Genomic DNA, 24,667 nt, shown 5'->3' on the forward strand with positions numbered 1-24,667 from the left:
TGACTTTGGAGGCAGTGTCTCGATATCTCGTATTTCTCTGGTGGCTGTCATGGTAAATCCATCAATGACATAGAAGTGCTCTTTCCCAAAGAGGAGCAGCCCTTCACTGGTGTCAAGGCCCTGAACCCGAGCACAGCGGTACATATGCTGAATCTGTAATGAAAAGCAGACACTTAGCAAAAGCAGGTTAATGAACTCAGGCTCAAACCATTGGTTTGTTATAACAAGCCCTGGACACTGTTTTATCATTTGCAGATACAACAAAAAATCTACTTTTCCCCTTAATCAGATATAGCTAGCACCCACCATTAGCAGCTGAGAAGGGACTTCAATAAAGCCTCCTCTGTGTAGCACAGATTTATACATTTACCAGCTTATCCACTCACATCATGCTTCTTGATCATATCTTACAGCCTGTTCCACTGTACTATGATCGCAAATGTATTTACTAGTATACTCAGACAAAGTCTGAAACACCAAATACACAGCATGTTCACGCAACACTCTTCTTGGGGACAAAATACTAATTATCAAGGGGTTTCAGTCTAATGAAGGAAACAGTTAATTAGAGACAGCCTGTCAAGTTCAGTATTTTATATTTTCAATGTATTTTTTCTGTCTGGACACATTCAATGGACAGAATATAATCCAAGCATGGTATAGCTTGTAGCTTTCATTTCAGGACAGGTTCTTTCTTTCTCTAGCAGGAAAAAAGGTTTCCAGCACAGGACCTCTTTGAAACAGAGCAAACATTTGAGATCGAGGAAGGAGCTGATGAACTATTAAGCAAACTCAGCTGTAGATTAGGAAAGGCACTTAGGATGTTTATTCATGCTTGCGAAGTGTAATGCAGAAGTTCCACTACAGTAACGGGTTAGTGTGTTTGAAGTACAAAGTACCTTCTCTCCTTCTTCAAGAAGTCGAAGTAGAGTTGTATTGTCAGTCTTCTCCTCTTCATCAATTGAACTCCCCTCAACAATTTGATCCTGCAATTGGTCCTGGTTCTCATCATCTCCTCCATCAGGAGCAGAGCGAGATCGCTTCAGGGGAGGCTTCACTAGGCCTGGAAAAGAAGAACAGAGAGGAAAAAAAAACCTGACACACAAAAATTCTCTTTGCAAAAACAATTGATCTTTGAAATTACTGATCCAATGCCTGAGACAGAAAAATAAGAGTCTTATAGGATCCTTACACTTATTTTAATGCAAATGCATGAGAAGATATAAAGGCAGATAAATTTAAAGAGAATAGTTTAGGACAGAACAAATGATCTAACCTTTGACTCTTGCAATAGTGTCCTCCCCGTGTTCTGGCTCCTGCTGAGTTGTTTCACCCACTGTATTCTCTTCTATAGCATCCTGAAAGACTGCAGGGTTTCCAGAAGCCAGGCGCATGTAGTACTCCTTACTGTCGTAACTGATAGCTCTTCGGTAACGAGCAGGTTTCTTAGAAATAATTGAAGAAATCTCTTGATCAGTCAACTCCTCACTCACTTCAGTGAATGTGTTTCAGGAATACCGTGTGGAGCCCAGTTCATGCCCATCAAGTGTTTTGTGTGTGCTCAGTCATACACCAACACATACTGAAACAGATACTCTTCAGCAGACCTAATCTCTCAGCTAATTTGCAAGGGAGCTATTCAGCCACTCAAAGGTTGCAGAAACACCTGCAGATAAACCTACAATATGGGACATAAGAAGTGTGGCCAGTATATTATGAACTGCAAAAAAAGGCTGGGATACTTGTGCTTAATTGGAGGGCCATTTTATCATCTTTCATAACTCCTTACAACATGAGCAGCTTATTTGTCAGCCAGCTGACTTCTTTGCTAGGCAATAGTTCAAACTAAAATTTGTCTCAAGGAAAGACAAATACGTGGAAGTTGATCTGAACTAACAGCAGTCAGAGAACAGCTTTAAGGCTCCAAAAATTTTAATTAATTCAGTTGGTTTTTTTCAGTAAAGATTCTGACAGTTTGTGGGCAGAAGGCCAGCACAAGAGTATCCATTTGACCAAAGTAATTCTTCAAGCACTGTTTGTATTTTTGGGTGACAGCAACAGTTTATGATACATTTAATTATGTTGGTGTGGTGGTTTGGTTTTTTTTGTTGTTTTGGGGTGTGGGGTTTTTTGTTTGTTTGTTTTGGGTTGTTTCTTTTGAGGGTTTTTTCTGTGTATGTGGGTTTTTTTGACTGGGTTTTCTCTTTGTTTTTTCCTTTGTCCGTCCCAACCCCCACCACAGGCTAATTCTTATGTTCCTCATTTGATCATGGAGATAGCATTCAAACTAGAAGTTATAACTAAATGAGGACAACAAATATGTCAGAAGGATCACAGGAGATACAGATTAAGAAAAAATAGGTACTAAAAAAGCCAAGAGCCTTTCCAAAACGAAAACACTCTATACACATGGATGGATGAAAACCCACTGATTTTATACTGCAGTTGAAAATTTTCTTTTCTTACTACTGTTTAGCCCTAGTCCTCCAACTCTAGAAAGCTTTGTGAGAATGTGTTCAGTTCTCCATCACAAATAATTATTTGGTTTGTAGCATGATTTTCCATGAATTTTGAAATTAGGTTCGGCTAATTACAAAATATTATTATTATTATTATTAATCCAGTCCAATGCTTGGATTATGTATAATTGTAGAATATTACTGCCATTTCAGTCAAGATTTTCCCTTGTCTGCTTTTGCAGTAATAACTGAACACACATAATATGTGATTTTTAATTTTTTTGTTGTTTGTTCATTTTTTTTCTCTGTATGATAGTATAGCAGGAAACTAAATGACCCATAAAATCAAACTAGCTTTATTACAAGTGGATGTTTGGGATGATTAATATCAGCAACACGGAGATTTATTATTTCAGGTCACTTTGGCTGCCCTCCCCTTCCCCCCCCCAAAAAAAAAAAAGGCACTGTGATATAATTTGCTCACTTATGTTCAAATCTTCAGCCCTTATCACCATAAAAATGCCACTTAAGGATGCTTAAAACCTCTGTGTACAGCCTACAAAGAGAAATCCTAACCAGCACTGCTAACATGAAGAAAGGAAAATGGTAACAATTTATATTTGATATTCTGCATAACAGACTTAAATTTATACATATTAGTTTATTGTTGAATGTAATTCAAAATAAGTGAATGCACATTACATATTATACTTAGTGATGGGCAAGACTGAGAATGTAATTAACAGAGAAGCAGCAGAATACTGAAATGCTTGTAGAGCAGCCACTTCCAAAGAAGTCTGTTGTTTTGAAGGCAGGATTCCTATTTTTGTAACAAATGTGTATGTTTCATTAATAGTAAAAATGAGAAGAGTCAGCTAAGACAAAATTAATTTGGGCTCTAACAAAAGTAGGCCTGTTACAGCTCATTATAGCCAAAAAAGAAGAAACACTGCTCACCACATCTTCTCCTACAAACACTCTTGCTCTAAGTGCTTTCCAAGCAACTGTGTTGCCCATTACTAAACATATTTCACTGACCATTAGTTCAGATCCCAAAGCCACAACACTTTACACAGTGAGAATAGTGATAGCACAGCCCAACACAGCCTGTTAGTGTGCAGCAAAGATCTACAGAAAGTTTTATTAGGTGAAGGTTGAGGAGAGCACAGTAACATCTTCTAATGTGATTACTGGAAAAACCTTTAGGCCTGGAAATTACTGAAAGAGTAAGTTGAAAGCCAAACACAGAAGCCTTATTAAGACTGCCTAGCATGCAGGAGGAAAAAAAAAAAGTTGTACTTATTTTACATTCTTTCAGTCAGTGTACTTGTTTTCTTTACCTTTTGAGGAATGGTATCATCAGATGTCTCAGGAATTCTACTTGAGAAGTCAGACTGAAAACAGGGCATCAATTATATAAGCATCAGAGAAAGAACACTTGAAAAGAATGTATGACATTGGCATGTTCTCCACTTTGTGCGAATCAGACTGTCACTACAGCTATGATGTGCCAGACTGAAAGCAGACAAATATTCCTAATGGTTTCAAACTGACTGAATGTTACTATTTTTTTCTTGTTTCAAGTACTTGGACACTCAGGCTCTAATTTGAGGAAAAAAAAATCTGCACGCGTGCCTAAAAAGACAATAAAGACTGCTCTGTTTCTCAGAAGTGATGTTTCAAAATTAGCAGGAACTAACTGCCACGCTTTCAAAGGCCGCACACATTTCTGCTACACAGCACATGTTCACATTTGTGGATGGAGGAAAGTACGTTTCACAAATGCTCCCCAACTGAAGCCTGTAGCCCATTTATTTCAGATCACTGTTTACCATGTTATCTAGCATAAGGCCAAGAACTCAGGCTGAAACCTCCCACAGTTATGGTATTTCTCAGGCTCTAGAGCTCTGTGAAGGTGCCTCTGCTGTTCACTTGCTTGATTTGATGCACACACACCTCATCTTATGTTGCAATCGCTAGTCTTGAGCCATACGATTCAGTCCCTTCCCTAAACACACTGTGAGGAACAACTGGAGCTCACAAACCCTTTAGGACATACAGACAGATAATACCAACAAAATAGAACATGTTTCTTAAAAAAAAAATAACAGAATTTACAACAGGGCATAAAACCACAAGATCCTGAATACTTACCAACAAATTTGTTTCTTGCTCAGCTTCAGGCATGTAGGGATACTGAACATAAAACATGTCATTTCGCACCATCTTCTTCCTCATTCTGCAGGGACCTTCAGTCATCTCCAACATCCACTTGTCAAGGTGGGAGCCAATGGGGGGACCCCACAAACCTCGCTCACGTAGTAACTCGTACTCAATTTGAGACCACTCTTCTGTCACATATTTTAATGCATTCTGCTGACGCTGAGTACGAAGACATTTGTATATGCATCAGGAGTGATACTTTTAAGCCTGTCTCTGATGTAATTTCACATATGATTTCACCACATTACAGAAAAATGTGTAATAATTCAGAATTCTAGCTCTGCTTTTGGTTTGTGTCTTTAACTGAACATATTTCTAAATGGCAAATGTGAAAGAAATGCAACAATAATCCAGATTTTGAAAAAAGATTTTAAGAATGAAAACAAAAAAATGTACGAGGTCTTCCCTGCCTTTATTTACATTGGAGAGAGAAGTTGAATAAAGGAAAGTTGGGTGTTTTTGTTTTTTAATTAATTGCTTTCAGTGACTAGCTTATCTTGGAAGCTGATTTCTTAAGATTTATAGCATGCAGCTCAGCAACTAGTTTCAACCAAAGGTCACTGGACGTTTGGAAGAAACCACAGGGTGCAATGATTTCATTCTGGAAGGTACAGAGCGGCCACTTTACAGTACCTTTCCCAAGTCATGCAGTGATTTAATTTCTTTTTGTGTTACTACAGAAGCAGTGTTTGTACACAGTGCTTCTCCCCATCTCCTCTTAAGTTGTTGTACAACGTTTTAGAAAGAAACCATATTCTAGCATTTTTCCAATCTCCCTTCTTTTTGCTGCTTCTAAGGACAGACTACCTAAGCTTCTTAAAGAAATTAAGATTTAACTTATGTAATACTGCTACAAGAGTCTTCATCTACAACCAGATCAAAATGAGTTTATTTTATTGCATGTCAAAAGCCCTTTAAAATAACAACTGTATCTAAACATTCAATCATTTCACCGATGACAATGTCATATTTTACAGGCCCCATACTGAGAAATGGGATTGGTATAACCTAACAGGTCAAAGTATCAGTATCTGGTAATTATTCCTCTGAACCATACCTCCTGGTATTCCTTATACTGCATATCAACCAGGTCCCGAACCACTGCAATATGAGTAAACATCCACTGGGAAATTTCCTAATAAAAAAGAGGACAGAATGACATTATGTAAAAGCAGGTTTTGTTTGAATGAAAAACCTATGAAAACATCACCTTGCTAAACCTTGCTCACTAAGGACAGTTGTTTTTAAAAAAATTACTTAGATGATGAATTTCAAAATACTGTATGCAACAGTATTTAATGTTGGTTTTATTTTTTTTTAAAAGACAGTAAATTAATATATAGGAATATCCTTTAAAAGAAACTAGCCAATATCTGGAAAATATTCCAAACACAGGACAGAACATTTCCAAACAGCTGAAGATTAACACTGACAATATTACTACTTCTCCCTATTGCCTTTTAAGTAATAGTGCCTGTTCTCTCTTTTTGCACCCTCTACTGGCACAGTCAGCAACGGCTCCTGTCAGCTCAGTGAGTCAGTGATCACCGTTTCTCCCTTTTCATTCTGATGTGCATGCTTGCTCACCAAGGACTGAGGGCACCGAGAATTCTTTATTTTATCAAATCTACATGCTAAATACAATAAGCACTCAATCCTCCCAAACTTTAAAATCCCTCTCTTTCCTTTGTTTAAAATGCCTCAAACGCTTCACACCAAACCCTTGCAATGCCCCACTAGGTACTGTCCTACTGAGAGCACCACTGCTGTGCTACTATAGTCTAACTTTTTTATTTTACTTTATTTCTTAAGCAAGTACGTTTGTAAAGCAGATGTCCAGTTCTACCTTCACATATTGTTTTGCTGAACTCTTCGCAGTAAAAACAGTGCAAAGCAGCATTTTTTTAGCCATGATATATACACATTTATATAAGGACTTTCCTAAAGCAAATAATCACGGGGGCAGCATGGAAAAAAGGACAAGCATCTATCTCACAGCTTCCATTTCAGAGTGCTATTGCAAAATGAATTTAAGACCCAGACTAGTAAAGCAATAAAGCATATATGCAACCAGAAGCAGTCGAGCAGTCTTCCCAACAACTAAGAGTTTAATTCTTGGCTTAACGTTACAGATATGCAGATATACCTACTAGATTAGGACACGCAAAAGCCAGATGCCAGTCTGGATATTCAAGAGGAGGAAAATCAAGTACCAGATACCATTTCAACCTTTACAGGATTCCTTATATTGGGATATTTACCACAAACTCTCAACATATATTGCTGGATTTTAGAATGCATCTTATTGACAGAAATTACCTGTGTAGAGAGATTATGTTTATTGAGCCCACTCTCCTTACGGCTTCTCCTGGAACCAGTTAGCTTAGAGAGGCCAAACCCACTACTAACTCGTGAAAGTTTGGACTGTGTGGTTGGAACCAAAGCCTCCCCTCTACTGATGCATTTCTTCTCATGAGCTGAAAAACAAATATTAAATGTTTGGAGTGCTTTCTAGGTAGGTTTTCTTTCCCCTCCCCACATTATAGCTGTTTTTTAAAATAATAGAATTATACAGTGGTTTGGGTTGGAAGGGACCTTAAAGATCATCTAGTTCCAACCCCCCACAGTGCCACTGCTGATCAGTCACACGTTTTCAATTGTAACACCAGACTGAGAGTTTGCAGGCTGCACCCAGACAAGCTCAAGTGGGGTTCCCCTCCCTGCCTGCCACATCCAATCCTGAGAATGGTAACACAGTTCACCCCAATACAAGTGTTCATGGGAAGGAGCTAAATGACTCATCAGTGTAATCCACAATATGCTATGTGGTGCATGCTAACTCACAAACACAGGATGCTGTGGTGACCACTGATAGTGTTGAATAAAGGCCCTGTGTGCACAGTACAGTTTCTGAATGAAAGACATGAAATGATGACAGGTTAGTGTACTTGCCACTACCCAAAAGCTAATAATATCATTCACTTCAGGGAAATATATAATTCAGGGCAGATAAAACCTCAGTTACACTTACCCAAATGATTTTGCCAACACTTTAAACTTGCTTCCTCAATAAAAGGTCTTGCAACAGTTATATCCACGTGGCCACGATCATTGACAGGTAGTGTCACTTTGAAAACCTCTTCTAAAACCTGCTTCTTACTGTTGATCAGCTCTGTCCACACTCTGTTTATGGCTTTTAAAAGAAGCTGGCGACCTGCATAGGTACAAGATCACAAACGGCAAGATCTCTATAGTTCTTATAGATTCGCTATCTTTACAGTAATGAACTGAATAATAACTGCCATTATACTCTAGTTGCCCTCTTGCATGACTTGTGAAATGCTGATGGACAGAATGTTCTTTTTTGCTATTATATGCTATCAGAAGGTATCTAACAGTTAATTTTGCCAATTTGCTCTTTGTGAAACTGAAATACCAGCTCTGATTAGTTATGATTCTTCTCCCATACCCATCCACTAGCAAAATGAGATTTAAAAAGATCTTACAGAAGTATACGTCTATATACAGATACATAATTGCAGTCACACATTATGCTTTAGTATTTTTACACAAGCACACATCTGCACAATTTTCCTTTGAGTGAAAGATCCTGAGGATGCCAATGAATAATAATTTTAGAGCTTACACCAATATTTTTACTTATACTTATGTAAGATCCAGTTGTTACAAAACCGCTGGTGCACACTTCAAATGACCCATTTCTACTGCATTCAACTCAGTGCATACAAAGCAGTATTTCCAATTCTGGTGCATGTTCAGAAAAAAATAAAGAGCTCTTGCTATTTTAACAGAATACTAACTTATCCTGGATATGTCTGTCTTGGTGCTTTTAAGTGTTTTTTAAACTATTTTTAATCTATTTTTATGTACACATACCCTCTCCCCCACCCCGCCCTAAGAGTAACTGGGGTAAAAGATGAGTGATGACAATACAGAAGCAGCAGAAGCAGACATCTGTGGCTTTGTCACTCTCAGATTACCTTCGCTCACATCTTGATTGTAGACTCCATCTGGTTCTATATCAGAGGGGATCATAATGTGCCAAGTTGTCATCCTGGCTTCTGCTTCCAATCCAAACCCATCAACGTTGCTACAAATACACAATTAACAATAATCAGAAAAAAAAAATTACAAAAAAGCCCAACAAGCTAAAACATTTTATTCCCTGCACAGTATCACAAAGATTAATACGTGCTACTACAGCAATGTATCTTCACTAATGGCCACTTGAGTTCTGATAATCTGTGGTCACAAGCCAAGCTGAAGGTTTATGAAAAATAACACACCATAGTCACTGATGTTGCTGGAGAAACACGGCAATATTTAAAAAAAACCACAAAACTGCTGAGGCCACAAATGGAGAACACGAGGGTTTCTGCTGCTGATGCTTCCTAAATACCTTTGGATGAAACAAGTTGTACATCCTTTTTGGAAAGAAAAAAATGAAAATGCCTGGCAGACATTTGTAGCAATGCAGAAAAGTGGGTGTCTACAGCATTTGTCAAGGGCATCTGATTTAATGCCTGGCTGGACTTATTCAATGCCATACATCCAAGTACTAAGACATGGAATTTATACAAAACCATTCAGTATACAATAAATCTAGTGACAGACCCCTTTTGACTATTAATTACTTAGCCCTAGTGTTTCTACCTTGAAAACATTTTAAATTATCAAAGCGTAACAACTAAATGGCTAAATAAGCACTTGGACAGTATTTTAAAACACTTGTGTAAAAGGAGGTAAGGATGTTCTCTCTACCTGGGCTCTTAAAACCTGATTTTGATTCACAGAATAAAGTGTCATCCAGAACTTGTTGACTTATTTGCAAGGTGTGTGTCACTGCTGAGAGAGAACAAGTGATTTTAATATTTCACAGGAAGTTCCGGAATGAACGTCCATCCGAGGTATTTACCTTCCCACGTGAAGATTAATCAAGCAGTGAGCTAGGCAACTGATGAACTCTTGATCATGATTTCCAGGTCCCAAAATTAAGTTTCTGTTCACAGTAAGAACCCTTAGGGAATCAAGGAGAGCCACTTGCTGAGGAACAGTTTTGTGTGCCCTTGAGAACTGATATAAGATGGTCCTGTTCAGGCAGTGATAAATAGCATCCAGCGATAGTCCCTGAGATCTTCTTTTTGACTGATGTGAAGTAAAAAAACCACAAGATCAGAGAGTAAGCAGAAAATCACTTCACTATCAAATAATCTTCTGCTGAATTGACCTACGCTCTATTTTCAAAACTGGTGCTTTACTAAAGGCATAAATTCAATTAATTTCAAGGACTGAAATGACATTAATACATTATAATTTTAAAATCTATAAAGATGGTGCTGATTTCTAACAGCAGAAGTCTTCTACTGATCTCCAGTAAAAGTGCATGAGGAAGCTTTCCAAAATTGTCACTGTAAGTTTAGGAAGCTTCCCAAAATTCAGGCGAGGTAAATGTTCTTGTTTATTTTGGGGGAATTCTAAAACTGAAAGCAGTTTTGACTCAACTTTCCCATATTAAAGCACTCCACAGTGACAGGAGGTATTAGGCAAGCTTAAGAAAAAGAGAGAAAGCCTGGGGAAGAAAAGTGTACTACTTTGCTGACCTGACACGTGCCACTAGTAGGTTGCTTAGTGACATCACTCCAAGGATTTTAATGTAACCTGCAAAAACATTTTTGAAAGCAGGCTAATAAGAGAACGTTGTTACCTGTGCAATGAGCTGGATTATGAAGTCCACAAGAAGTTTGGATTCTTTGTTGAACATGCCCTGCCAAAGCTTATCTACAACACGCTGTGTAAAATAAAACACATTGTTCACCAGCACTTGGTAGCTTCCTCCACTTGTTATAGGCAGAGATGCATCTTCACCTAGGCAACAAAACACCCCAAAGTTTTCTTCATTTATCAAAAAGACCCACATGTGTTTATGTGCTTTCTAGAATTCTGTAAAAGAGAAAAAGCTAAAACCTTGAGGCTTCCCTACAAGGAACTTCAATAGTAAGCGAATGTTTGAAGCTGACAGTGACAAGGACCAAAACAGGGGACACTGGGGAGGGAAGGCTCCAGAAGAAATCATACTCCTGTGATCCAGAGGCATCATATTTATACAGAACCCCCTTCAACTGGAGATGCATGTGTAAAGAACCACCTGCAGCTTTTTTAAAATTTTATTTTTGCTTTTCCAAAAATAAAATAATTTTTAAATACCTTGAAATGACAAGTGATACCAACTGGCATCACTTCTCCCTCACTGCACTTTGTTCAATAAAACTGCAAGCTAATGTGCATCAGCTGCATGTGTCTGTGTGTATGTAAACATCAGTCCAGCTGTATTAAGAAAAGCCTGAAAAGTGCAAGCGCTTCCATAAAAAAAAAAACATAATAAAATACCAGTGCTGTTGATTTTACTGGAAGTTCATCTCCATTTATTCACTTGTTACCCCACCTGCATATAAAGCAACTCACAGCATCACACCTGGAGCAAGCTGGCAAAACCTTGAAGAAGGAATGCCTGGGGAGGCCAAAGTCCTGGTCCTGGGCTGCACACAAGTACTTGTAAAGGCAAGTAGCCCTTATAAGAACCTGACTCAAAGCTTCATGTAACACAATTCTGGATTTATTTTATTAATGCACCTCACCCAAAGACAAATCACTGCTGCTGCAAGAAAGAGGGAGCCTTCCAAATACATTGTAACAGAAATGTATGCTGCCCCATGACACCTAGGATGGAGACAGATCAGACCAAGAGCTTCTGGGAAGTCCAGCAGGCCACCATGAAGTCTGACTGGGCACCTGAGCAGCAATACTGCTTCAAGCCAGTTCATGAACATCAAAACCCATGCTCTGGTGGGAAAGCCCACTCTACTGACATCCCAGTTACAGGCTTCTAATGCTCTTCCTGCCCATTTATTAACTGGATCAATGGAGTGCTAAACCCAAAGGCTTTTTCTGGGGTGCTGCATTCCTAATAAAACTACAGGAGGAAATGCAAACAAAGTTAACTTAAAAACAAGAAGTCCTACCCGTCCATGACAAACTGACAAAAGCTCCAGATCCTCTACAAGAAGGACAAGACCTTGCTTCATTTCTTTTTGATGTGATTGCAGTTTCTCTGGCTTATATATCCAAAAGATTTAACCCATATTTTTTTTTAATAATCTATTTTACAGCTTCGGCACAACTGAGATATTGAGGGAATACCCAAGTGCAGCAACACCATTTACACATCAAAGGAAAGGGCAGGAAAAAAGATTAAAGACAGTCAAGTTTTAAAAAAAGACTACACTAATGAAGTTAAATAATCAAAACCTGTTGCTCAACTAAACATATATGTAATTAAACTTTGCTATATTACCCAATAAAACATCAGCTGCAAGTAAATGGTCCATCACTCCATCCAAAACATACGTCTGGAACTCCTTTTGCTGTGTTCGTGTTGATCTTTCAGGGGAAGCCTGATAAAAGAAATACATTAAGATAATTACTTACTCGGAGTGAGCAAAAAGAGGAAGGGGGAGGGTGTTCTGGGTGAATTTTTTTACTTTCGGCTCTTGTGAACTATTTTCTTCTTTTAGCATTTTGTCTCAAGTAAAATGTCACAGAATCATAGAGTGATTTGGGTTGGAAGGGACCTTAAAGATCATCTAGATCCAGCCTCCCTGGTATGGGCAGGGACACTGCCCACCAGACCAAGTTGCTCAAAGCCCCATCCAACCTGGCCTTGAACACTTCCAGGGAGGGGGCATCCACAGCTTCTCTGGGCTACATGTTGCAGTATCTCACCACTCACACAGTAAAGAACTTCTTCCTGATGTTTAACCTAAATCTCCCCTCTTTCACCTTAAAACCATTACTCCTTGTCCTATTGGTCTTGAGAAAAGTCCCTCCCCAGCTTTCCTGTAGCCCCTTCAGCTACTGGAAGGCTGCTGTAAGGTTTCCCTGGAGCCTTCTCATCTCCAAGCAGTACAACCCCAACTCTCTCAGCCTGCCTTCTTAGGATTGGTGTTCCATCCATTTGACCACCTCTCCTATGAAGTCTTGTCTAAAAATTTACGAATGTATATCAATCATACACTGGCTGTATGCAGTCTTACAAAGTAGGAACTATTTTTATTTATCTTTTGCCAAGAAAAGAACACAACCTGAAAAGATTAAACTGTGATCTCCTCAGTTGGGGTTCTGCATGTTACTACAGCAGCCTTGGTATAGTCATATAATAGATGGATGTGCTAAGTCTTTCTAATTTCCTTTGGAATTAAAAGGAAAAAACACTATCACCGAATGTTATTCAGTACATACATCATCATACCTCACTGAATGATTCACTTAAACAGTTCTAGAAAGCAATATGACATTAAGCAAACCTGCTTTGTCTTCCCCTGTAACAGTTCAGCAGTAAGTATCCATTCTTCTGTTTATACTAAAAGGCCAGTAATTAACACTGATGAGTGATAATACATTAGAACAGCAGTAAAGCAACTGCAACCAATTGAACATGGCCTCAAATGTGCATCCCGATGTTTGTATAAAACTGCATCCCTTGAGAATTCATTTTTTTGACTTGTGACAACAAAGAGATGCTGAGCTGTCCCAAGAAATTTCTTAGGAAATATACAAGCTGTCCAAAATTCCTGTTAACTATCAAAAAAATCAAGAAGACTTGGCCACAGATCAACAAGGTAAGAAACTGGTAGGTCAAGGGAGAATGTGAATTGATGTGAACTGAATATTTCTAAACAGATTGACTAAAGAAAGAGAGATGTAGACAAGTTAAACAGTAACTGAACTCCTCATTCCCTGCCTCATCATTAACAGGAGGATGCTTTCTGCAGGTGTCACAAACTTTTAAATATAATGTACAGGAAGATAATGCAGTTATTATGTGAATTTTTATAGCATATGGTGCCATATGTCTGCCACTTCATTTTATCTAGTGTGAACATAACAGAAGCCTTAATATTTCTGCACGGATTTGCAGGGATTTTGTATTTTCAACAAAACCAATACAGCTGTCATGATCTGAAAGGTGTTTAACAAATTAATCATATTCCACAAAAATAAAACTTAAACAAAGCTACAATTTCTCATGCTGAACACCTAGAGTTGTGTTCTACTACTTATTTCCAGACAAAAGCAAGTATTGCCTAGGATGCCCAAATAAGATTATGGCTACTCTAAAGTGAGCACAAAATAGAAATAAAAGATTGGCTCTGTGTGCTCAGCAACTAACAGAGTCATTTGACTGGCCAAATGAAAGTTAAGGAGCCCATGAACAGAAGTGGCAGTAGGGCTGTGGTGTAGAGGGGAGAACAGAGCATAGCAAGAAACAAGCCAGGTAACCATCACACAGATATGCACAAATGCTGGGGAGCAGAGACAGGCAAGGACAGAAAGGAAGGCTGAGAGAAACCCTCTGCATTTGCTTTTGTAGCTTTTCCAAGCTGTTGAAGAAAGGTGAACAAACTACTGTTTATGAGACACTAGTGTTCCTTTTTTTCCTCCCAATTATTTAATGACAATTTTTTTGCAGGATTCTACTGAATTCCAGGCCATAACTCCTCTAACTTTGAAGAGTAAGTAGAGGAAAGCATTTTAGGGAACTGTCAAAGTAAATTCAAATAAGTACAAAACCAAAACAAAACACCAAAAAAACTCTACCTCTAGCAGAAGATCTACCAGAGGAGTTTGTTTGCTTGCTGGTGTGAGACATAAGTTATCGATTATCAGCACACGCATGAAGTCAAACACGAACTTCTTGGCAGGATGGTTGGTTAGGTATGTCTTGGTGCCAACATTGCAGTATTCTGATTGGCTCCTGTTCATGCCAGAATCAGCTGCAAAGGCTTTAAACTCTTCAGCTGGGGACCCAACTTCATCATCGAGATCAGTGACCTGTGAAAAACAGTGTGTTAGAACTCTGGAGATCAGCAAATTAACAGCAGTCTGTTTGCTACTCTATTCTTTACTTGTCTTTCTAAGGCTATTCACTTCACATTTTGCTTCCTAAGAAGCCTTTTTACAAGATTGGTATGTTCAGGATCAGTTCCATAATACAAACCAGGAGAAATACCCAAATTCTACTTTTGTATTTCCTAACGAAACCGTAATAAGTGAGGATTGGCATGAGTTGCATTAGCTAGAGATCACATTTCATATTCACTTAACAAACAAGAAAAAAAGGCCTATCCAGAACAGAGGGCTAAAAGCATAGGATGATGCAGTCTCTTTTGCTTTTGTAAATCTAAGCCAACATTGTTCATATGAGTGTCAAAAACCTGACCCTTCGGAAAACAACTAAACCATGTAATTTCCCCATAATGAAGCTTCAGATACCACTGCACAGCAAATGCCCTTCAACTGAACATGTACTTCTATCAGTTCCAAAACCTGAGTACAAAACATCCAGCCCAGCCTCTATAATGACCTCCTTCTGCAGGGTAAGGGGAGCTTCCTCTTTGTATGACTGTTAATTGATAAAGCCTCAAAGTTAACATCCAAAGGAAAAACAAACAGCTAGCTCACTGGATTTCCTACCATCTCGGAGTAAGGTCGGATGTTGAAAGGAAACACTGTGGCTGCCAGTGCACACAGGAACTCTGGACTCATCCACAAGGAAATGAGGTCGGGCACGTTGTGATACAAATATCGAAAGAACTGCATCAAGGTGACTGGATATTCTCGAAGCCAAGAGCCTTCTTCCTCTGACTGCCAAGGCTGGGTTGAAAAATAAACAGCACATTAGCACAGATGGCACTAACTGAAGAATGTTCATTTCAGAGAGGAGCTGCAGAAAGAGGAGCTGAAGCATCAAATATGCAAACACATTATCAAACATGCAATGAAACACATGATCGCAACACACGATCAAAGATGGGGCCAAATGCCATCAACCATATGGACATAAACTTATTCAAGCAGAGAAGAAACAAGTGACTCAACATGTGGCCAAGCACACAACCAAATGTGAAAAACAAATCCGTAACATGTCAAATATGTGTTGGAGCACTTGCCGGAACACAAGACTGAACCTGCATCTATAAAACATGACTGAAGACACAGTGTCTGAATATGTGACCTAGTACCTGATCAAGCAAGTGACAGAAAAGGTGTTTAAGCACATCATTAACATGTAACAAACTTGACCTAATGTGACAGAACGCGTGTCTGAGTATGTCATCACATGATGAACACCTGACCAAACGTTCAAACACATGGCTAAATCTTCCCTCCAGAATGGGTGACAATTGACTAACTTTTACCACATAAACCAAATATCCATGGGCCTACAACAGGTGACAACAGAACATGTGATAAGAGAACATGTGTCCAAGCATGACAAACATGTGACTGAATACACAGCAGTGTGTCACCATATCACAAAAGCATGAGAAGCACACAGCTGAACATGACAACAGGACATGTCAAGATAGAACAGTCTGGAACAAATTGAACCACATGATGAAATGTAATCAGACATGACTGACTACATGATAATCCCACAGCACTAACACATGGCAGCCTAACACATGACAGTAACCTATGCCTAAGCATGTGTTTGAGCAGGTCACAAATATGAGACTGACCACATCTACAAAACCGAAGAAAAAACATGTCCTAACATGTACTGATTCAAAACATTTTAGTAGACATAATCCAACTCATGTCAACCCAAAAATCTGATGGCACATCTCAACATACACAGGACAAGACAGCAAGACAAGAGAGAGCACCTGTCTCTGAGCATGTCACTAATGTGTTCGAACAGGTGAGGACCAGACATGACAGAACAGGTCACTGGCACGAGACAGAACACATGACAACAGGAACATGTGCAGCAGCAGGTCAGGAACACATAACCAACACACACGTCCAGAATAAACTTCTGAACACGTAAACAAGCAAGAGACATGGAAGCAATGCTTCTCAGAGCATACTGCAAACATGTTACAACCAAACAGACAACTGAACAGCTTTTCAGACGTTTCATGAGGTCATTTTCAGCACAAAACACACTCTGACACCAAGGAAATACAATGTTTTGCCACTGAGAAACCGACTTTCACTATTCTCGACATTAGATTCAATGATGAGAAGATGACACATTTTCCTGGCAGTAAATTCACTTCCTCCTGCATGTGGCTGTTAATAGTCAGGGGACTGATCTGCATGTGGAAGGTTCATGCACAAAATCTGCAACTCTCATAGCTCTGAGCAGATGGGATATAGAGCCTGAAATGTTCCCCCATGATGTTAATCAGGAAAGAAATGCAGTGATCTCTGCCAAAGGCATTTTATCCTTCTGCATTCTTATTTTGTTTTAATTGCAAAAAACCACAAAGCCTAGCCTTTTTATGAGAAAAATCCCAAAACCAGTGTTAATTTTGTGGCCACTAATATTTCTACAAAAGTAGAAAAATAGATTTAATAATTGACCGACAATGATGGTTTTCGCCTAACTCACAGGTGGGTTTGCCATGACACTAACAAACCCTCAACTTTTCTAATTTGGCTTTTGACCACATGGCAAACTCAAACAACTGTGTATATTCAAATATGAGTAAAAATTTTTATGCTTACAGAATTCAGCATGCTCCTCAGCATTCCCAGTAACAAGAAGGCAGCTTCCGTGCAAACGTTGTGTATTGAAGATGTAACGGTGCCACAGGAGGCAGGAACTCCAAATATGAATGTCCAAATAGAGTCTAAATCAAACTAAGAGGTGAAAGAGAAGAAAGAAGACATGAAATAATCCCTTTCTCCAGTGCAATTTGATACTGCTTTTTATTATAACTACATTATACACTATTATACACTCATGTGAGTATACACTCGTTATACACTCATGTTACAGTATCTAAAAAATGCATTATTTCACATTCTACACACTTTATCCCTAAAAGCTTCATATGAAGGTCACATGTTACTGAAAAAAATTCCTTCTAACCATGGGCTAATGTAACTGCAACATTCACCTTCTCAAAATATCTAAGTGTTTTGAAACAAGAGACCTGTCAGCGCAAGTGCTGCACCATCACCTCAGTTTACTTCACTCACATCTGGCAGTAAAACATGGTATCCCACAGGAAAAATAAAAAGAAACAAACAAAACAAACCCAGTAGCATTTGTCCAACAAGTTAAAAAAAGAAATCAATTAAAAATTTAAAAAGGACAAAGTGCTTGCCTCTAGCATTAAGAGTGCTACTGCTAAATATGTAGTTCAATTTAGTTTCTATTTAACAATGCCAAACTTAAATGCTGTAAGCAAGAATTGACCTTAATGCCTCCACTTCACCGTAGCCCAGCGCTGAATGTGCTGGCATGGATGCCTCTTGAGAAAACAGAATACCTTCGGGTCTGATTTTTTTACTTTTCAGTTTCCACTGATAAATAAATATTATCTCTGCATCCATTAAATAGGCACCTTGTCTATCTGAAGTGTGGGTTTTCTCAATAAAGAACTACACCAAGGTTTTCCAAGATGCCAATACAATTAAAACAAGTCCAAAAGTCCACCTGTTCCAGCAACAATTGAGATGTCTCCCTACAAAACCTTGGCGACTTTCTGAAATAAAATCTACCTTGCTTTGTGTGTTATCTCATTAACTATGAAACACAGCAACCCCCCACTCTTAAAAGCAAGCAAACAAACATGCCAACAAAGAAAGCAAGCAAAAAATTATTCCTCCTTCAATGCCCAAAACATGCCAACTTGAACCAGGAATGTGCTTCTCATTTGACCCCAGAACAGACCAGAAGGACACCAGCGACAGCTATGCCATAACAGGCATACTCCCACAGTACCCTCTCCTCCCACCCCAAACAGCTCAGCCCTAACCACCACATTGTGACTTTGAGTCAGCTGCAGAGAAGAAGCAGAGGGCCTGGTTAATCCATTCTTTTCTTTCATGACAGACAGAATTACATTTACATCTTACTAGATAATCCCTACCTGGCAACCCTGATTACATCGGCTGCTGATGACAGGTGCACTGACCTGCAGGTTTTCAGGCAGTTCAGTGACTGGCTGCTGCAGGAAAAGGGCCATGAGGAGGAAATAGAGTGCAGGCACATTAGTGTGCTTTGGGAGAAGGGACTGCAGAACAGGAAAGCCTGGGAAGTGACAAGCATCCCGGTTAATCTCCCGGACAGTCGATCTGCCACCAGCGCTTCTGCCAACATTGAACCCTAAGATGAAAAAAAACATAAAAAAGCCAACCATGTTAATAGGGAAATGTCTGTGAAACTCACTCGAGTAGTGAACATGAGAGAGTATGTCCTCAGAAATTAATGTGGTAAAAACCGAATGCGTGCATACAGACTGTCACACACAGTTTATCCAATTCTGCTTCAGATGTCTAATTTTTTTAATCAACTAAAAAACCCCTGAAATTATTACCCCCTAATGCCACTGCCCCCTACAGGCTGCCTAATGCTACTGCATACACAAACATCCATTTTCTGATTGTGAACACAATTTCAGACTTTTAAAATACCCAAGCTTCTGAAAAGTGGCATTTCACTGGCTGAGAGGGTAGTATCACCTTAATCTCAGGTACAGATTTATATTAGCAGGCAACAATCCCATGGCCAATTTAAGTTGATGGGCAGCTGATTTGTTTCCAAAGATGTCTCAGGGACATCTTTTTTCAGCTGTTTGTTACTGATGAATCAGCTGGTCTGAAGCATTAAATGCTCTTATTTTATCTTAAGTAATGCCAGAGGCACAAGACTCACCTTTTGTGACCCTGCTTTTACCCACGTATTTATTTCATTTTTCTAGTAAAAAAAACAAACTCCAAAATGCCAGGATGGCAGAAGCTCTTATTTTCAAGTGAGGAAGGAGGCAGGAAGACAGTTCAGTCTCTGCATCAGCTCAGATAGTAAGCCATTCTTCTGACACTGCCAGAGATCAGGTTGTTTTTCTGAAGCTCTAATACAGATACTCTTTCCACCAGAAATTGACTTTTTAAACAGAAAACAACTACCAGGAATCAGATTAATGAAACTTAGCTACAAAGTTTCAGGAATTCCATTAGTAATCTTGCACAAATATGGTTCATATTTGATTTAATGAGAAATTTTGTACCCAATGTATTGTAATTTATTAAAAACCACAGGGTATGAAAATTACATAATCTGTCACTATCATTCGATGAGACAAGTTAGCATTTGGAGATGCATTTCAGACAGCTTAGAGATGATCAAAATGAGTCCTGTAGCACTAAAGCCCTAGACATTGAATTATAGATCACATGGGGTAACAGAAAGGTCTGATAACCATGATAAATGAGGCCTTAAGGACCTGCAGAGAAAGTCTTTAATAAGATAGAGAGTGTGAGGATGTGTTCCTGCAGAAGAACACAGTAGACAGAGGTAAAGAAAGGCTGAGATGATACCGTGAACACTGAAATAGCAAAGATAGCAAAAATCCAAACTGGTAGATCTAACTGGAGCAGAACATATAAGACAAGGCAGCTCAGGTATAATGCTGCATAATGCTCTAAAAAAAGTAAACAAGTGGGCAAATTTTACTGAATCTTTATTTAGCTATGTATGTAAAGTACCATGCTGTGCTACCTTTGCATCCAGCTCACATGTGCCTGCCCACAGGACACACTTAACCTTACCAGGATGGTAACAGAAAAAAACAACTAACTACACAGGCTTTGTGCAGAAGATGATGACACTAAACTACAATGAAATCTGTGTCATGTCAACTGAAGGACAATCTTGCAAAGCTTCTCCCTTTTCCCAAGGAAATCTAACTCTCAGTTGTAAGGAAAACAAAGCACAGAGGCATCTGTTGGCAGCACAGGCAACAGTAACAGAAAGGACACATCTGCCAGACAGAGTTCATACAGCACCCCTCTCCTTGACACATAGCACAGACGCTCCCATGCAATCCTTCAGTCATGAGGGGGCTGAGATGCCATACCTAGGACAGTACCAATCTTGTTGGTCAAGACAGAATCTGTCTGATCCAGCCACCCTCCACCACTGAGACCCTCCTTAAACTTCATAAGGATGGACTGATTACTCAACAGGACCACAAGAATTCGCATGGCTGCTGTGACCGTGGTGGAATGCAGATGTTCTTCCATAAACATCATAATCCAATCAAAACCCAGCGTCTTGATCAGTTCTTCACAAGCCCTAATTAAAGAGAGGAAAAAAAAATAAAGTCACATTTTACAGCATTTACTTTCCTACTAGAAAGCCAAAATCAGTGTCCTCCACTACACAGCAATCTTCAAGATCAGGGAAAATTCAGATCTATTGAAGAGTTAACCAAATTCTTAGGTAAGTTTGTTACTCAACAAGAAATGCTGCTCACAAATTTCTTGTTAAATGCAACATTTACAGTGTATTTGTTCAGCAGAAAGGGAAGACTACATACAGCTCCTGGGACTGTTCCATCGCCCGAGATTTCTCTAACTGCTGCTTTTGATAAATGCGGAATGCTGAACTGGAAACATCTGTTCACAAATTGTAATTTCCAAATGCTCTTTGTTGAGCCACACAAAGGTAGAGAGTTTTCACAAGCTTTTTTAATAAACTGGTATTAAAAAATGTCAAAGTCTCTTCTTCAACTCACCATGACTCCAGTACATCATTAAACTATGGATCATGTTCCCTCACACCCAATTTTAAGGAACTAAGGGGCATTTCTAGGGTCAACGATCCTAGCAATAGCCCCTACTGAAGTCATTTCATCTTAACCAAATGAGAAGCTGACTATCCTATTTCTCTAAAAACACAAGTTTTCTCTTTTGACAAATTTTATTTTCTCTATAGCCACACATGAAGTTATGAGAAAACAACACCCAGCAGTATGTGAGGAGAGAAGAGGATTAAAGAACTGGATTTCCACATAACAAAACTTAAAAAAGCAATGTAGGCAGACATCTACACTTGTTCCCACTGCATCCTACTCACTTGTGATCCTCTGTCCCTCAAAAATGCAAACAGTCTTCCATGAAGCAAGCAATCTCCCCCCACACCTATTACGTATTTTTTCTTTCCTGCTCATATCTACTTCTGTTTTTCCTAACTTGGAGCATAAGTTTCTACTAATGCTGTCAACCACGGTTTTAAACTTTTACTTTAAGATTCAAAAAACCCCAGTTAATGCAATACCCAAACGATATGTGTTGCTACACCAATATCTGCTACCACAACTGTGAGCATACAAATCAATAATAATGTGTTCCATCTCTGCCAGAATACCAAAAGCTAAATCAGTGACATCTGTATAAATAATTCAGTAGTTCCTATAAAACAATACAATTCAACTAGTTAATCAAAATAGGACTGCAAAACTCTCCCCTTGAAATAAAAAAATTATATCCTTTCTGTACCTCAACATTTTTTTGTACTTACTGCAAATTAACAGTTGTCTTTTCTTTAGATGTATATAGAAGTTTCAGAAGTATATCTAAAAGCCTGTTCCGCAGTAGTATAAGATTAGCTGAAAAAAGTCCTCCAAAATCATCCTCTGTTCCTAAACATCAAGTACAAAAAGAAACAAACAAACAAAAAAAAGAACAAACAAAAAACAAACATTAGGCTTCAGGAACTCTGACATTTTATAGACTATTCATAAAATCCATACATTAGCACATGAAACTTGATCCCACTCAGGTCATAAGGGAGCCGTGCTAAAGTGCAGGCAGCCTAGTATACACTGCTGAGAAATGCTGGTTTCATCATCATCATCATCACCACCACAGAGTTTAGTTCATTTGAAGAAAGGGTAAAAGGGAACCACAGCTTCTCAGATAACTAAGGTGGTCCAAATTAGCTAAGCTTCACTCACTCATGGATGTAGAGACATAAAACCAATCAAACACACACTCCACACCCATCCATCCCCCCAGCCCAACAGCACTATAGTTCCAACACTGTGCATTATGCGCTCAAGGGTGTGTGTGGAGGAGGGAATCCCAACAAAAAAAAACACCTGACACTTCCCAACTCCCTCCAAATCAAGTAAAAGGGGAGAAAAATTAGTTTCCTTTTCTTTCGAAAGATCCCCAAGCTCATCATCAGTTGAAGAAGTTGCACACTTACTCCAAAACAAGCCAATACATGCAGCTCGGGACTAGCTTTACAATTATTTTGTGAATTTCTCTTATTATACTTTGTGCTGCCAAAGGAGGACTATCTTTTTACATTATTTAAAAATAAAAAATAAATTTAAAAAAAGCAAAATGAGGCAATACATGCAACAATGATGAAATATAAATGGACACTTTCTGGGCCAAGGAACTGTGCACAAGTTACAAAAACAGAGCACCTCCTGTGGCAGAAATACAGCAGAACTGAAGACCAGTAAACTAAAAATCTCATGTCCTTTGCCTCAAAAAGCTTCTCTTGCCACAGCCTGAATTTCACTCCAAAGTTCTTCCATCCCCCAGGAAGGCAAAAAGCAGCTCAGGTTGTAGTTAGGCCTGGGAATAAAACCTGGCTGCTAATCTGGATCTCTCTCCAATACTCACTCCCTCTTTTGCACTAAATAGCTTGAACTTAATAATCTTTGAGACTGCAATAAGCAAAAGAATTCAGAAGGAATGGGAGAGGCACAGGAAGATCATTATTAATGTGGTCATTGCCTAAATCTTGTTCTTTCCAAAACCAGACTAAGAAAGCTAACTGTAAAGCACAAACACTTCTATCTCACTTGTCCCTGTGCATCAGTATATTCTCAAGAAATGTAGAAACATAGAATTTTTGGGCACCCCCTGCTAGTTATTTGGGTGCCATCCACTGTGGGGCTAAAATATTTCTGTTCAGGGATACTGATCAAAAATGCAACTGCATTAACTTTTTTCTTTAGGAAAACAAGGGCAGAAATGGTCTCGAAACAATTCATTATAAACATTCTTGAAGGACAGTAAAGGAACATTTTTGTTTGTGTAAAAAAAACAACCTAGACTGTCTTAGTTAATTCTTTCACTTTCTCCACACCTAGAGGGCAGATGCACCTAGTAATCTGTTTTTGTTCTCTCCCCACAAAGAAGCAGAGATGTACAGCTCATTTGAAGGAGTGGAAGAAGCAGAACAAAACCACACCATGTTAAAGGAAAACAAAACAAGAGTACGTGGATTTTGCACTGCTTTGGGTGCAATATCAAAAACTGAAGTACCACAACTAACAGGCAACCAGGTTATACCAAACTTACAATATTGCTAATGACACTATTTCTACATATTTAGTATTTAAGCACATAAAATATCACAAAGTATTTATCTTCTACTGCTTCTCAGCCATGTCATCACTTACCACTTTCAAGCTTTTCTTCATTGTTTACTTCCATGACCACAAACTTCTCACATACTGCAAATGTCGGTAAAGTGGAAGAGATGAACTGTCCAAACCTTGATGTATACAGGAAAAAAAAAAACATTATTATGCACTCTCATCTATCAACAATTCACCTTAAATATAAAACCATAACACTAGTGAGAGGGTAATACCCAAAACTGTCAACTTTCTCACACGTGAAGATTGAGGAAAATGGTCTCCATCTAAAGTTACTAGGCAAATCCCAAAATTAGCACTTCGTAACTGATGGAATCTTTGCAGACAAGTCAGTAGGTAAGCGACCCTGAAAATGTTAGGATTCAAGAAAATAAACTGGGAGATATCACCTAGTCCTAGTAAAAGATACACCATCAAGCAGAAGAAAACATTACTCTCAAACTATTACATCTAAACAAATTCTACATCAAAACCAGTGATTACTCAACTCTGGTATAACAATCATGACTATAGCTTGAGGTGATGTAACACAAGGTCAGGGAGTTCTAAGACAAGACGATGATGTGCTACTCAAAGAAAGGAGATGCACTATGTTCCTCTTTCCTCTGGAACTAAACTGACACAGTCCCTAACTAGGACAGCTTTTCCCAAGTTATACAACATTTTTCATTTTTATTTCCAGGAAGGAAAACAAGAAATGCTGTG

At 38.8% G+C, this 24,667-nt stretch overlaps 1 protein-coding gene across 4 annotated transcripts in view; it reads right to left on the reverse strand.

Moving 5' to 3' along the window:
* The window catches only part of WDFY3 (WD repeat and FYVE domain containing 3), a 165,002-nt gene that overhangs the window by 23,121 nt on the left and 117,214 nt on the right, over positions 1–24,667 (reverse strand). For 2 of the 4 annotated variants that reach the window (XM_051619236.1, XM_051619233.1), the window contains 19 exons: positions 23,984–24,078; positions 22,081–22,201; positions 20,636–20,853; positions 18,650–18,885; positions 17,277–17,411; positions 15,234–15,413; positions 14,358–14,591; positions 12,055–12,154; positions 10,408–10,568; positions 9,619–9,848; positions 8,684–8,793; positions 7,714–7,896; positions 7,002–7,159; positions 5,740–5,817; positions 4,614–4,841; positions 3,800–3,853; positions 1,277–1,445; positions 900–1,063; positions 5–153 (listed from right to left, as the gene is read on the reverse strand). In XM_051619236.1, the coding sequence (XP_051475196.1) occupies positions 5–153; positions 900–1,063; positions 1,277–1,445; positions 3,800–3,853; positions 4,614–4,841; positions 5,740–5,817; positions 7,002–7,159; positions 7,714–7,896; positions 8,684–8,793; positions 9,619–9,848; positions 10,408–10,568; positions 12,055–12,154; positions 14,358–14,591; positions 15,234–15,413; positions 17,277–17,411; positions 18,650–18,885; positions 20,636–20,853; positions 22,081–22,201; positions 23,984–24,078 (3,003 nt within the window). The remainder of the gene's footprint in view (positions 1–4; positions 154–899; positions 1,064–1,276; positions 1,446–3,799; positions 3,854–4,613; positions 4,842–5,739; positions 5,818–7,001; positions 7,160–7,713; positions 7,897–8,683; positions 8,794–9,618; positions 9,849–10,407; positions 10,569–12,054; positions 12,155–14,357; positions 14,592–15,233; positions 15,414–17,276; positions 17,412–18,649; positions 18,886–20,635; positions 20,854–22,080; positions 22,202–23,983; positions 24,079–24,667) is intronic. The other 2 variants (XM_051619234.1, XM_051619235.1) reach the window with 2 other exon arrangements.

Source organism: Apus apus, chromosome 4, assembly GCF_020740795.1.
Source record: "Apus apus isolate bApuApu2 chromosome 4, bApuApu2.pri.cur, whole genome shotgun sequence".
Lineage (NCBI taxonomy): Eukaryota > Metazoa > Chordata > Aves > Apodiformes > Apodidae > Apus > Apus apus.